The sequence below is a fragment of the Arvicanthis niloticus genome, chromosome 28 (assembly GCF_011762505.2).
Source record: "Arvicanthis niloticus isolate mArvNil1 chromosome 28, mArvNil1.pat.X, whole genome shotgun sequence".
Taxonomy (NCBI): domain Eukaryota; kingdom Metazoa; phylum Chordata; class Mammalia; order Rodentia; family Muridae; genus Arvicanthis; species Arvicanthis niloticus.
The window spans coordinates 10,095,077-10,110,394 of NC_133436.1; the positions used below are offsets into that span (position 1 = coordinate 10,095,077).

Below are 15,318 nucleotides of genomic sequence, written 5' to 3' on the forward strand. Positions count from 1 at the left end.
CTAAATATCTGAGCCGAGCCTATTGGCTGAATAAATAAGGCTGGCATGGAAACAGAACATAAAATGTGCCGTTAGTCTTAGAGTCTCTGACATTTTGGAAAAGAAAATGTACTGAAATGTACATGTGATGGTTCAACATTAATAGTTGAAAGACAGAAACAGGGAAACTGAGAAGCAGCAACAATTACCGATTTATGCTGATTATCTTTAGTGGTCCTAAGAACACATTACCAACCATCTGGGAAAGTACAAGTGTGCTTCAAAACACTTCCGAAAAGACTAACACTCTTAGAAACTTTAATTAGAGATAAAGGAAACAGACAGGAATGAACAAACTTACAATGATGGGGATTTTCTCTTTGGGTTTTGCTAGCTGCTTTGCCAACAAGTACTGCTCCATGCCAGGTTTTGCAAACCCAGGGAATCTGTTCATGAAGAAAGTCTTGTGAGTCTTTGTTCGTCTTCATTAAAATTCAATTCTCACCATGTGACCTTAACACGCCAGTTTTAACCCTGTTCTGTCTTTCAGATGGAAAGGTGAAACCAAAGTAATCAGACGGCCTGCTGGCCAGTCAGCCACTCGGTAAAGCTTGAGCCTATGGTTCAGCAGGTGTGCTGCCCACAGGTGCTCTACCTGCTTAACTAATGACAGAGTGAAGGGCAGACATGAAGAAGTCCTCTATCCCCCAAGATGCAGCATGGCAATTTGAGTCGGCTACTTACAACAATGGCCACTTGCTAACACCTTCACACCTGAGCACAATAACTATTATTAACTGAACAGTAATATATGAATTTTTGAGCATTATCAAGATGAGTTCTCACAACGCTCCAGAATACTTTAATTTCCAGTTTCCCCTTCTGGCACAAGGCTTATGTTTATAGCTAACACACAAAATAAATTGTTGAGTACTTCAAAATACTACATAAGGCTTTAAGTTCTTTCCCCAAAGAGACAGAAGTCTTGGAGACACAAGTTCAAATGAGCCTGTGCTAATTTGCTTTCAAACGGCAATGACATTTTAGAGCAAAAAGAATCTCTAACTAAACCCAACCTTTTTGCTTCAGAGATGAGGAATCTGGGTTGAAACAGGTTATCAAACTCAGAACAAACTCAGGGAGCAAAGTGGGGAGCAGAGGGAGGGGCAGGGGCTCCTGAGCTGGCTCTTTTGTTTTGGTCTCTACTTTTCAGAGGACCCAGAGACAAAGCTAAGAGGGCTCTAAACAGTTTACACTTGGGCTGGAAGAACAGCTGAGAGCAAAGCCCATCACAGCCAACCTTCCCGAGTCTAATGATGGGCCGTGCGTGGCCATGACTACAGTTATTATGCACACAACTGAGCACAGACACCCTAAAGGAAGAAACTGGGGAGGCATGAGGGTGTGGTCTGCGGGCTCATTTAGCCCGTGTTATGTAAACAGACTATGGAGACCTTGTAGGCCTCAAGACCTTGATCCTAATCTCTAGAGATATGCTAAACACAAGGCTTTCCAGAAAAACAAGTCAGACACAAATTAACATTGTCTGAATCCAGTGTGAAGTGTAGACCTAGACACAGGGACAAAGTATTGACAGTTTAGGATACACTTCCTTAGACTGACTGCTGGGAGAACTTACATCACTCCTTATGCCCTTTCCCCAGCCTCCAAATCCCTCAGCAGTGTGTTCATATCCACAAGCAGTGAATCTCCAAGTTCCACAAAAGCACTTTCCTTCAACTAAGAGAACTTTAAGTAAGTAAAAATACACACTAGAAACTCATTCCACAGAGTCTGGGACCCTGTGCTCTGGGTCCTGAGAGCCTGGACCCTGACTGGCTCAGAAACCATCAGTACTAATGTGAGCACTGTATCCGCCCTAGGTTCCAGCTTGCCCTGCAGTAAACAGGACTGTCTTATTCTCCCAAGGGGTCTGAGGGTGCCCACGAACCACTCTGCACCATTCCTGGCACATAGGAAGTGATTAATAAAACAGCTAAACACATTGAGAGAGCTGTTATTTTTTAGCTTTCCATAGCTAAAAATATTTCTTAGTAACAATTATTTTTATTGATGAGATATTGATATATCGTGGCACTTTTCTAAGTAAAGCAATAAAAAGTATTTTGAAAGGCTTTTTGGAGGCCCAAGCTAGCCTCAAACTTGCTACATACAGCTGAGGACTGTTGGCATTGCAAGTGTGTGCGGCCGTGCTTGGCTTGAACACTTTAACTAAATAAACACTTATTAACCCTGCAAAACTAATGAAATTGGCTTCTAATCTAAGATTAAAGGCCAAACAAGACCCTAAATTTAGTAGATTACTGGTAGTAGAGTAGAAAAGAGTCAAACTTCTCTTATATTACAGAAAGAGATACAGAGACAGAGGGACAGAGAGTGTGAATGTGTGTGTGCGCACGAGTGCTCACACACACATGCACGCTTATCTGCATCCTTGGCTCCCTTTACACTCACTTGTTGAGGGGCAGCTTCATGGAAGAGGCTCCTGCACGACTGTTTCCCCGCTGGATGCCCCCTGCTTCAGCTGGTTCTGAGTCCTTAAAGTAAGGTGAGGAGGACTTGGGGTCGTCCCAGTCTTCGTCCCATTCATCATCATCACCAGTTGCTACAGGGAGGGAAAACAAGAACAAAACTGAAGTGGGAAGCCTAACTCTAAGTGCGACTGCTCGCACTAGCTAGCACGGGAGATGGGAGCAGAGCACAGCATGGACGTCATGTAGATCTGAAGAGCACAGGCTTTGCAGTCAGCCTTAAGTCTTGACCTCTGAATTCTGCCCTTTTTTCTGAATGCAAAAGACACATCAGAAACAGGTTAAATAAGCAGTCAGGGTAACAAAATCTTGACAAGTGCCTCAGGCGACACAATAGACAGTATCTTCAGTCAGTGGCATTGGGAAAGCTATATCTAGCCACAATAATAAAATCAGGCTTACATCATATATAAAAGTCAATAGAAAATCAGTTACTTAAACATTAAGATCCCAAACCATAAAACTCCCAGAGGACAATGGAGAAAAATCCGCTGACATGTCCTCGGCACTATGCTTAGGTGTCACCCACCAGAGTCGGGGAACTAAAGCAAAAGTAACAGATAGGCCACATCAACCAACAGGCCTCTGCACAGCACAGGAAGCAGCAATCGACTGGTGATCAGGCACTATGGATAGACGAGAGTACTTGATATGTGATAAAGGGTGAGTATTTCCAAATATACAGGGAACTCATAGATCACTAGTGAGGGGATGGAGAGACAGCTTAGCAGTTATAGCACTGGCTGCTCTCAGCATACAAACAGTGGTTAATAGCAGTCGTAACTCGGCCACAGAGAATCCAATGCCCTCTCCTGGCCTCTCAGAGCATTGCACACTCACAGTGTAAAGACATGCATGCAGGTAAAACATTCATACATAACCCAAAAGTAGATACACTCTCCTAAATGCAAGCTACCCCCAACAATTCAATAGTGAAAAAAATCAAGAACCATGGGCCTTCTTACTCAGGGTTTCCTTCCTGTAGTTTCATTCTCTATGGGCAACCATGGCCTAGGATACAGCAGGGATGTAGATGGGGTGGGGAAGGGATGCAGGGATGTGGATGGGGTGGGGAGGGGATGCAGGGATGTGGATGGGGTGGGGAGGGGATGCAGGGATGTGGATGGGGTGGGGAGGGGATGCAGGGATGTGGATGGGAGGGTAAACAGTGCAACTTTCAGGAACAAGTTATGAGCTCTTATGCACAGCTTGGAGTAATTGTTAGTGTTATATACTGGAAGTTTGCCAAGAGATTTTAGATGCTCTCAGAAAGCATATACACACACACACACACACACACACACACACACACACACACGTATGCACACACACATTATGTGTGAGGTGATGGCTATGTTAATTTCAAATTGCAGTAATCACTGTCTTATACAAGTCAAAATATCATACTGTATAAGCTTAAAGTGTGTGTGTGTGTGTGTGTGTGTGTGTGTGTGTGTGTAGTTCTGGCTGTCATGTAACTCACTTTTGTAGACCAAAATGGCCTCAACTAACAGATATCCACTTGGCTCTGCCTTCCAAAATCTGGGATTAAAGGTGTGCACTACCACACCTGGCATTAAATATTGAAAAAAATTAAAGCACTGTTTTTTCTTCTCTGAGTAACTTCTAATTAATGCAGACTACAGCAGTGTGGCCTGGTACCCAAGAGAAGCCTTGACAGAAACAAATTTAATCTTACAAACTTACAAATAAGAAACAAACAAATGAAAATCATCTTACTTCAAAGACCTTAGGGGGAAAGGATAACATCTCTAAAAAGCAAGCGCCTAACACAGAGACAGACATGGGGAAGGGCAGCGAGCATCCTCGGCTGTCAGGCTGTCACACGGTGGAGACGTGCATGCTCAGAAGGGGAAAGTCAGAGACACTGAGAACAGCAAACCTGGACCTTCTGAGCTCCAGCACTGACACAAACATCCTTTTTGGGGGACAGGGTGGGATCTGTATTATGTATATGAGTGTGCACACTTGTGTATTGCTGGTGCCTAAGTACATGGAGAATGGGGGCACCTTGGATACTGTTCTTCAACAAGGCCATCCAACTCTTCTTATTAAAGTTTACTTTTGTGTTTCTGTGTACCACGTGCACGCAGTGATCATGCAGCAGAGGGCACTGTATCCCTTGGAACTGAACAAGTGCTTTTAACCACTGAACCATCTCTTCATGCCTGGCCACCGTTTTGGGGTTACAGACAGCCTTCTAAATCACTGAACTGCTTCTCCTTCAGTAAATCTCTCCTGTGCTTTAAACTGGTAGTCAGGAGTTGTACACAGAGCCTCCTGACCCAGGCCTCCTGGTTGGTATTTCCTTAATGACAGAAGTGTCTTCCATTCCAGAGAAGACTTCAAGATTGAAGGTCACCACTAGGAAAAAAAACAAAAAACAAAAAAACCAAGCCACGCAGGACTGAAACCCGAGAGTCTTCATCCCCATCTCATCCTCTGTGAACTGGAGAAGGGCTGGAGATGTAGTAAGCAGTCAACCACATCATGGGGATCAAGCTCCAGAAAACTCTCTGGGCCGCAGGGTTCTAACAGTGCCTCTGTTGGTGAGCATGTGCAGATGCAGGTGGTGGTAATGACCCCTGGTCAGCCTGGAACACCACCAGGTATGGCAGGAGAGGGCCTGGAAGCGCCACACCTCACCATGTACCTCCTCATCTGAATGCTTGTTGTAGTCTTTGATTTACTCTTAGTATAAAGTGGCATCAGGAAGTGAAGTGAGTTCCTGAGTTTCCTGGGAGGTACCACTGTTCCAAGGAGATGGTGTCAGTACTGAACGAGACTGTAGAGTCACTGTGCTGTGCTGACTCAGAGATGGTGTCAGTACTGAATGAGACTGTAGAGTCACTGTGCTGTGCTGACTCAGAGGAAAGCAACATCAGCCCACTTCTCCTGCCTGTCACTCAGGCAGAAGGGTCCCCTCACCTGGTCCTTGGTAGGCCTGCGGGTGGCCGAAGCCTGTGTCCCAGTTGTTGGCACTGCTGTTCCTCTGGGCACCAGTCCCATCTGTCCTAGTGCCCCAGGCATCGGAGCTGTCCCAGTTCCCAGGTTTGGGGGCATTCCAGGCTGACCAGGGGTCATTGCCACCAGCAACCTGTGTGGGAGGGGAAAAGGAGAAGGAGTTTTTTGACTTCTAGAGACCGTGACTCCTTCAGCTATGGGCTGACAGGAGAACTGAGAGTAACACAAGTGCTGGTACAGTCTCTGGACACGGACTGAAGTCTCCATGCCCTAACCCAAGGGAAAACACAAGAGCCCATGATTCGAGCACTGGCTGTCTCCACTGATGAGCACAGCTTCCTGTACCACCTGGAATGCCACTCTGCATGCTACTGCAGAGGCCCTTACCACTGACCTAACTCTGCATGCTACTGCAGAGGCCCTTACCACTGACCTAACTCTGCATGCTACTGCAGAGGCCCTTACCACTGACCTAACTCTGCATGCTACTGCAGAGGCCCTTACCACTGACCTAACTGCTCTGAAGTAGGGACTTCTGAGTAGATCTTAATTCCCATTTACAAAAAGTAATACAGTAAGAGGAAAAAATCACGTGGAGTAAACGGCAGAGGAGCTGAAGAGCCTGCGACTTTAGAACATCTACCTGGCTGTGTGGCAAGCACTCCTGTTCTGTAACTCACGGATGCCGCCTGAGCGCTTTAGCTACCTCTACCCTAACGAAACTGAAGCACAGCTCAGCACCCAGGAACAATATAGTCAACATGTCTGTATAAAGGATAAATCAAGTTTGTCTTTTCAGCCTTGCTCCTGGAATGCCAACCCCGAGACTAATCATGTATTAACAGATGCCTGGGCCACGAGCTTTGCTTGTTCTCGGACTTGCTTTAACTTCTCTCTCTACCTTCTCTACCTGGGCCCAGCTGCGTGGCTGCTTTCCTCTCTTGGTCTCAGCGTTCCTGGGGTGAGTCTCCCAGGTTCAGCTTTTTCCTCGGTGTCTTCCTCAACGTCTCCCCTTTATTCTACCCTGAGTTCACTTACCTGCTGCTGTATTTCTGTCTCCTCCTCAGAGCTGCTACTCAAATCTCTCCTTATTCTATCCCGAGTTCCTCTACTACACTTTACATCCTTTTCCTCAGCATTCCCAGGTGATGCTCTCCTTGATTCTAACCTGAATTTATCTACCTCCTGGTTAGTCACCGCTCCTTCAGTCCAGCCTCCTCCCTCAGCATATGGCCATAAGCTTTCTTTATTAACAGATGATAATTATAAGAGATTCTCTCTACATATCTGCCTGTCTGAAACTTTGTTATCTAAACTATATCAAGGCCTCCTAAGACACAGAGGAATATGAATATATATATATTCATATATATATATTCATATATAGCTATACATATATTCATATATAGCTATATATTCCTGTTAGACAGCCAGTGGATATGGATGGAGAATATATGGCTGACTAACAGGAAGCTATTGCCTGTATAATATCTTGTTTAACAGAACAGTTATTTCAAGCCATCTACTGAAAGAACTTACAGCATTAGCCAAGTATCTGAGGAAAATAGCCTTGTATCAGACTGTCACAGCAGAAGGACCCGAGAATGAACTTGCAATGGCCACTCAGGTAGCAGTGGCAGGTATGCCCACTGCACACTCATACGTCTATAACCACAGGAGCCGTACTCATGACAGAGGCAGACACATGGTGTCTCATAGGCTAGTTTCTGAGAAGTACATCTCTAGGTGGTGTAAGTATCAGAACATGCTTAAACAAACCTAGGCTATAGTGGATAAATATATGCTATGGCCTAGGGCTTAGGACCACAAGGAACAACACAAGATTAAATCAGGTAGAGAGAAAATGATTTGATTACACAATGCAGTGCACACGGCATGTCTGATGCCACTGCTGGGGTGACAGCAGAGGGTTTTACAGTACACTTCTTTTTCAAGAAGTAGAAGTAGACTAAAGCAATGGGCTATGAAGGGTACTGAACAAAACCCCAGCAAAACAGTTGTTTACCATTGTGCCCGCCCATGCATAACTGAATGCACACTTTTACATGGTGGGCAGCAAGCAGGTCAAGTAGGTGTGTTTGCACCAGTGTCACCACATGTCACGTCACACACGTACATATGCTTGTACAAGCAGTGTATTCTGTTGTGTATATCTGTCAGTGGTGCTATCACCAATGGGAATGTCCAGCCTCACTATTACCATATGTGGACACTCACACACAGTCCCCACTGACCCAAACCTGAGCAACCCGTGTTCAACTTTACAGCTGTGTGAAAAGGCCAGCACACTGGCCAACTCGGTGGATGTTGAACTGTTTTATAACCACAGGGTCAAGGATGTGTCACATTGGTACTGACTGAGAACGCAGCCCCTTTTGTTGACCCAGGCCTGGATCCCAGCGTTGCTACTGACAGCTACTTGCATATGAGCAATTTGCCCTTCTTAGTTACTATGTCTTAAAAATGGGATCTGTAACACTACCTTCCTCAGGGCGTTTGTTAAAAGTATGAACAGGTAAGTGCACACAGTGCTGACAAAGTAAGGGTTCAGTCGAGTTGTCTGTACATGTGGGGTTCACCTAAAGTACAGAGAATCGGCACTTGATGGGACAGAACGCCGAAGGGTCTGACACCAGCCTGCTACTTAGCAAGTTCTAGAGGCTGCCTGGCTCCACATGAGACCCTGTCCCAAAATAATGAAACCAGCAGTTCACTGAGAGGTACACCTCCTCCTTAGTGCAGGAGGTCACGGAGAGAATTCCAAACAGTTTAAATGCCAGGTCACACCACTGTTTTAAGTAAGGAGACGAAACTAGGCATTTAGGCTATTTCCTGCTTCCTGAGGGTCTGCTTCCTTCAGGACAGGAAGAGGGCGGGAGTGCCTCCCTCACCTCACGGGGAAGCTCAGTGGCAGCACCCAGTGCTCAGGCTGTGGTAGAAACGCCTCTTAGGCTCTAAATGCCAAAGGCATAGTGTTTTCACAATCTAATCCCAATGTAATAAGCTGGGCTGCCAAGATCTGCTTTAAAGACCCTTTGGCCATCAGGTTCTTTGCTCTCAATCCAACAACCCCTTTGTCTTGAAACCACAGACTCAGCCATGTGGGAACCCACTCTGTTTCTTAGCTGAGGCCTCCATTTCCCTAGCCTTTCCTTCCCCTTCCCCTTCCCCTTCCCCTTCCCTCCCCAGCCATACCCACTGAGCAGCACTTCCTGCCTTCCCTTCCTGGTACCAGGATCTGCTTGATCTATAGTCACTCAGAGCCAAACCCTTCACTAGATCTCACTCCACCAATCAGGTCTCAGTGCAAGTGCCAGCCGACAGCTGGCAGGCCCTACCTCCTTAGCATCACATCTGCCTGACCAGACCCAGGAAGAGCTTCTCTATGTTACCGCACATGAAAAGCGTACCTCTCAGGGTTGGCTGGTAAATGCTTATTTCTTTATGCAGTTATGCATGTCTCAAATTTACCTTATTTATGGAAGAAGAAGGAGAAGGAGAAGAAGAAGAAGGGGGTGACTGGCTGAGTCTTTCAGCACAACCAACCTGAGCCCAAATGTCCACCTTAAAATAAAAAGGTATTCAGTGAGCAGGGGACAATACACAGCAAAGCTTTTAATCAAAACCAGCAAATTCACCGCACAGTCAGATTCACCAAAAAAGCCTAGCATGCCACCTACTCGCAAAGGACACTGGCAGAAATCCAACTGTGTGGTAGCATGTTGCATCTCCCCAAGCCTGTGCTTGGAATCACAACTGAAGCACTAACACTAACTGCAAGCTGCACTGGCGTGGGGCAAACACATGCATGCCATAGCTAGCAAGGCAAACACACAGCCAAGATTTCCAAACATTAGAATTTTAAACCTTTCCTTTCAAAAGCACCGACTGTGGAAGAGTCCAACCAGGATGCTCCAAGCTGCTCTGTTACTTCAACACAGAGAGAGAGAGCCACAAGTGAGGGACAGAAGAGACCAGCCACTCTGGGAACTGAGAAGCAAAAGTACACGTCGTCTGGTGTGTGCTCTTGCTGGAATGTGATTGCTGACTCAATCCCTGGCAACTCTGGAGCCCGAGTCCTAGGTCCACACGGCTTAGTGTGGAATGAACACTAGTAACACTTCTGTGGTGTGAGGTTCAACTCCTGGGATATGAATCTCACCATTCTCGTTTCATAGATGCAAACAAAAGGAAAATTTGGAAGTCAAGGCACAGAAAAGATAATCAAGAAAGACTAATGAGACCCAGTCTACATTCTCACCCACGCTAAAAACTGACGACATATATGGACTGTTTTAAAATCACTGGGCAGAAGGACTGATCCTGAGTTATGGGAAGGTGAGATCTACAAATGCCCCATTCCCTGCCAAGAGAGACCTGGCAGAGCCAGTGCTCTGTGACTTGTGGAGGTGGAGCCTGGGCATGGGGAGGGTAGTGAAAGAGTGAGCAAGGGCAGTACCCAGGAAGCTCTCAAGGTCTGCAGAGGAGCCAAAGGTCTCAAGTTGACACCTAATAAAGTCACCGTTTGAGGAATCTCTACAAGTCAGAGAACGAATCACGAGAGGAGGCTCGGAGCACAATCTTCCACAGCAGAGAGCCTCAGAGTGCACAGTGCACGAGCAAGGGTTCATCCAGTAGCAGGGCAAGTTTCCCATGTGAAATATTCCTCTGTCACACTCAGAAAAGCTTAAAACTAAAGGGAGATGGGCATTTTAAAATAACTTTTCTTTATCACATGGTTCAAAATACTAATGAGGGTACAAAATACTCAGCACCACAGAGTAAAATCACAGTGTTGCTACAAGGAATGAAAAAGCAGGGAGATATGACCCATATCAAAAGGACAAATCAGTCAATTGAAGCTGAGCCAATCAGAAGAAGGGAGCAGTCACAGCTAATCGATGGAGAGGAGACAAGCTGACTGAGTTCCCAACGGAGACAATAAACACAAAGAAGACAGCCGCGCTCCAGGAGGCTAAGTGCAAGCAGCCTGTATGAATCCACAGGCCCTATGCAACCCACTATGCAAAAGTGGAGAAAGAAGAAAACCCATTAGCTACTATTTGAAGCAGCTATAGAACTTAAGTTTGAAAACTAGCAATTAAAGAGCACTAGTCATGTATTTATCCTGCGCTCTAAAAACTGGATCGGGTCAGCTAGCTAGCTCCAGTGGGTGACATCAAGAGGACTGACTGCACAGAAGAAAGGCAGGCCAGCAAGCACAGCAAGAAAGCCAGCCGTGGCTGAGGCACGACAGCAACAAGGCAAGCTGTCAGAACAGCGAGCAGTGTCCAGTTCATTCGCAGGTTACTTCTGGACAGAAGGAGAACATACAATCTAACAGAGGGGGAATACTGCCCAGCTCGCCCAGGTATCAGTGGTGCAAACAGGGGACTGACCAGGTACTGCGCATTTAATGTAATGTAACATGAAACACTGCACTTCATCTGCAATGCACGTCTGATCTGAGCCAATGCAGGCCCTACTTTCCGTGTTCATGCCGGGACTACAATGTAATGGCGACTACTGGCCTCACGGCGATGAGCTCTCAGTTTATTTTATAGTGTTCCTATGTTGCTGTATTTTGCTCCCTGTTTACATCGTTGGGGCACCCAGACCAGTAAGAAGCTCCTGCATCTGATACCGAGTGTGTGCCCGCAGGACAGGGGCCTGCTGGGAGATATGCCGAGGTCTGACTCTTCCCTGAGTTCTAGGTGAGCAGACACGTTTAGGGCGCTGTCTCTCGTACAGACACAAGAGCCACAACTTTAGGAGAGACATGAAGGAAGAAGGGCTTTGGCCATCAGGACTTTTCGTGCCCCATAAGTGGACTATGACTGAGAATTAGTGAGAATCTCACTGAGGTGATTTTCTACATGGCATTTTATCCAAACTAGCAAAGGAAACACTAAAGTATAAAATGCCAGGAGTGGGCTCCAGCTCCGGTGGCCTACGGTTTCCATTCAGAAAACACTCCAAGGTCAGCAGTCAGTACAGATGACTAGTTTGGTAAGTCCACAGGAATGCTCCCTAGCCTCGGGCTAACCACAGTGTACATTACTATCTGGGAGGGGAGGCTGCATTCAAGGCTCCACCTCAGTACACACAAGGAGACACTCCCGGTCTCCACTGCTCCTGCTGCCCTTCGGCCTCTCCTGGGGGCTGAGCAGACAGCTGCAGCCTGACAGACAGGTTCCTGCTAGGAAAGAAAGAAGCCATGGAGGGAGAGTGCAGGACTAGGTAACTGGAAAGTTCCAGAGTAAGACTCAAAAATGAGTGGAAAGTTAGTGTTTCTTGCTCACAACAAGAAGGCTGTTTAGGGAAGGTGGGCTGTTCTTCCTCTTCACCTCAGCCACGTGACTGAGAAAGCATCAGACATCTCTCACTGAGTGAACACTTAGTAGCTCTGTGCCTACTAGACCAGAAGGTGACTGAGGAACCAAGTAATATGTTGTCACTGTCCCTCCTGTGAGGGACATTCTGACTACAATAAGTGATGGAGATTCAACTGTTTCTCTCAAAAGGGCCAGAGGACACAAAGTCCTCTCATGTGAAAACAACCATTTCAACTCAAAACATGACAGAAACTTACATCTTCCTATTCTGTTATTTCCAGAGCTTAATCTCAAGTCTACAGATGGGTCTCTGGTAGAAATATAAAATACATAATATGGACATTTTCTCTCTTATTTTGTTTCATTGTTTGAGACAGAGTCTAACTATGTGGTTCAGGCTGGCCTGGACTCACAGAGATCCTGGGATTAAGGCATGCATTACCAAGCCATGTTTAAAAATGTATACTCTTTAAAACACGAGCTCAAACTAGGCCTACTTAGAGCACTGACAAAGAGTGTGAGTGCCCAGTGCCTGGCTGTGCCACATTTACCTGTATTGTTTCTAGGGGCAATAGAGGGACACCTGCTATAACAGGAGGACCCATGACAAAGTCCTGTTTTGCAAACAGTCTTTAGCAGATGTTTCAAGTGAGATTTGTTAATACTCAGCAGAAGCGCCACACCCCCTCGTGCCACACCCCCACACACCACACATACCTCCTCGTGCCACACCCCCCACATACCACACACCTCCTCATGCCACACCCCCACATACCACACATACCTCCTCATGCCACACCCCTAGCCCCCCACACACCACACACACCCTTCCCAGCTACTTCCAGGGAGCAACAGCAATGCTGTACCACTTGCTCCCCTTGGGCTTTGCTCTCAGGAAAGCCCGCCGGACCCAGCGGGAGGTGAGGCGTACCTGGTTACTGCTGTTGGCAGAGGATGAGTTGGCTTGAGCCGTGCTGGCTGACAGGGAATCTAGGAAAGCTTGGTCGGCCACCGAATTTCCACAAGAAAACGGATCTTTTCCATCATTCGGTAAAATCTGAGCATTGGAAAGAAGTGTCATCCTTTCATGATTCCATCTCAGTGAGAGCTTATGGGGGGTAACACACAAGCTACCTGGAGAGGGACTCTGCTCGCACGGCTGCAGGTCTCCCTCTAAGGACTGGTTTGGCTGCACTCTACAATTGTGGTAATTTTCATTTATATTTACATTAAACACCTAATATTTTTCTTGAGAGTTTTTTCTTTGACTTGTGTGTAACTTAGATTGCTTAATTTCCAAGTATCTTGGTATTTTCCAGCAATCCTTCTCTTGCTTATTTAGAGTTGAATTTCAGTCTAGTCTGAGAAGTACTCTGTGATTGGTCAATCTACCCACCTACCTACAGACACGTGTGAACACACACACTACAAACCTACATACACATACTCATAGTCTCTCTCTCTCTCTCTCTCTCTCTCTCTCTCTCTCTCTCTCTCTCTGTGTGTGTGTGTGTGTGTGTGTGTGTGTGTGTGTGTTGGGCTGTTGCGCTGGGAATCAAACCCAGGACAAACAGTGTGGCACTGAGCTGCATACCTGGCCCTCTTCTTTTAGACACATTGTGTGTTTTATAGTTCAGACCATGGCTTATCTTAGTTCACAGACATCCATCATATCCTGTTGGTGAATGGTCCTGTCAGTCCAACCATGTTCTAATGTTAGCCTGCTGGGTCAGTCTGTTTCTAGTAAAGGGAACTCACGGTCTTGAAAGATGAATAAATCTAAGGAGCTGAAACTACACCTCTTTAGAAGCCAACACTTGTATAAACAGAATGAGTAACAGCACCAACCCAAATCCTTAAGATTTCTCTTGGCCGTGACCATTTCAGGATCTCAGATGCGCAGTGCACAGAACCAGAGCAGGATCTGAGAAGCTCAGACTTTCAAACTGCTCAGGGGCCTATACTCTTGGCACTGTATGGACACAACTATGGTATGTGTATGTGGACACACACTTCTGGAAGGAGAAAAAACCCTAACTTCCCAGAGACTTTAAGACTTTTTACCCCTCACTTTTAACCGAAACGAGAACACAAGACTCCTCCTTGCTTTGCTGATAGGGCCCAGGGAAGCTTCCTGTCAGGGTCTTCCAGAGGTAACTGAGTGTCTGTCACCCAAGAGAGGCAAGTGCTCAGGCTGGAGACCTACAGGCAACCAGCAGGGGGTGCCAGGCAGCAGGCTCTGAAGACAGTTTTGCTGCTGAGTGGCTGTGTCTCAGGCAGGGTGACCTGAGGGATTTTGGGGTGCTACCCTTTACCATAGCTCCGTGTCCCATTGAAGACATTCTTGTGTCTATGAAGGCAGCAGAAGGAAGTGCAAAGCCTGCCGCTTTAAAGAAACCACTGAAATTCTGCGAATTAATCCACCTCAGAGCTGTAGGCAGCAATCCTTGGAAGGAAGTTACCCTAAACATTTCTGTATAGCTGAGGCCCATAGGTAATCTCTTTCCTTATTTATACGTCAATGTGTTTTCTATGTTTATTTAATTAGTACCTACTACACCACTCCCAATGAAATTTTACTTTTAAGACTTCCCGGCAGCCTTTTAACTCAACAACGGATAGAGATGTGTAGGGAGGCTCACTGGGTAGTGCTTACTTCCACGTAGTCCGTAGGAACAAGTCCCTGCTCTCCTTTGTTGTTCTTGCCTTCCAGCCATCCTCCACCAACATTCTATAGAAAAGATAAAGATAGAAGGTACGGTTAGGACTTGCTGTAGAAATTCCGCATTGAGAATTGTTACAAATGTATAATTTTTTACATGAGAAACATAAAGCTTTTTATGACTACAGAGGTAATACTGTTGGAAATTTTACAGTTTTAAATCTTGTTTAGAACAGAATATAATGCGTTCTAACAAGACAAACTGAGCTCCAAGAAGTGATTAAATGCTTATTTCCTTTGTGCACGTATGTGCACCTACACATGTGGCCAACCTCAGGCATTCTTCCTTGGGTACTGTCCCCCTTTTAAAAAATGTACTCGTTTATTGTATGTATGTGTACGTGTGTGCACAAGAGTGCCATGGCCTGTGTGTAGGTCAGAGGACAACTCAGGAGGTAGGTTCTTTCTTCACGTGAGTGCATGGTCATCAGCCCAGGCCATCCGGCTTGGTGGCATTGGTGCCTGCACCTTTATTCACTGAGCCATCTCATGGGACCCACTTTCTGTTGGACTCTCTCTCTCTCTAGCCTGGAGCTCACCAAATGGGGCAGGGTGGCTGGTCAGAGAGGCCTGGGAACCCACCTGGCTCCACCCACACCCATGATGGCCACCAAGAGGCTTTGTCATGTGCTTCTGGGATTGAACCCAGGTCCCTATGTTATAAGGCAAGTGTTTTACCAATGGAGCTATCATCCCACTCTTGAGTATATTATCTATAACAAGT

General features: G+C 46.2%; 1 protein-coding gene across 1 annotated transcript in view; it reads right to left on the bottom strand.

Annotated features, from left to right (window-relative positions):
* Snx9 (sorting nexin 9) overlaps positions 1-15,318 on the bottom strand; it is a 76,998-nt gene that overhangs the window by 25,238 nt on the left and 36,442 nt on the right. Inside the window, exons 3-7 of the mRNA XM_076926703.1 lie at positions 14,529-14,603; positions 12,804-12,929; positions 5,481-5,649; positions 2,455-2,605; positions 341-425 (exon numbers count right to left, since the gene is read on the bottom strand). Coding sequence (XP_076782818.1) covers positions 341-425; positions 2,455-2,605; positions 5,481-5,649; positions 12,804-12,929; positions 14,529-14,603 — 606 coding nt within the window. The remainder of the gene's footprint in view (positions 1-340; positions 426-2,454; positions 2,606-5,480; positions 5,650-12,803; positions 12,930-14,528; positions 14,604-15,318) is intronic.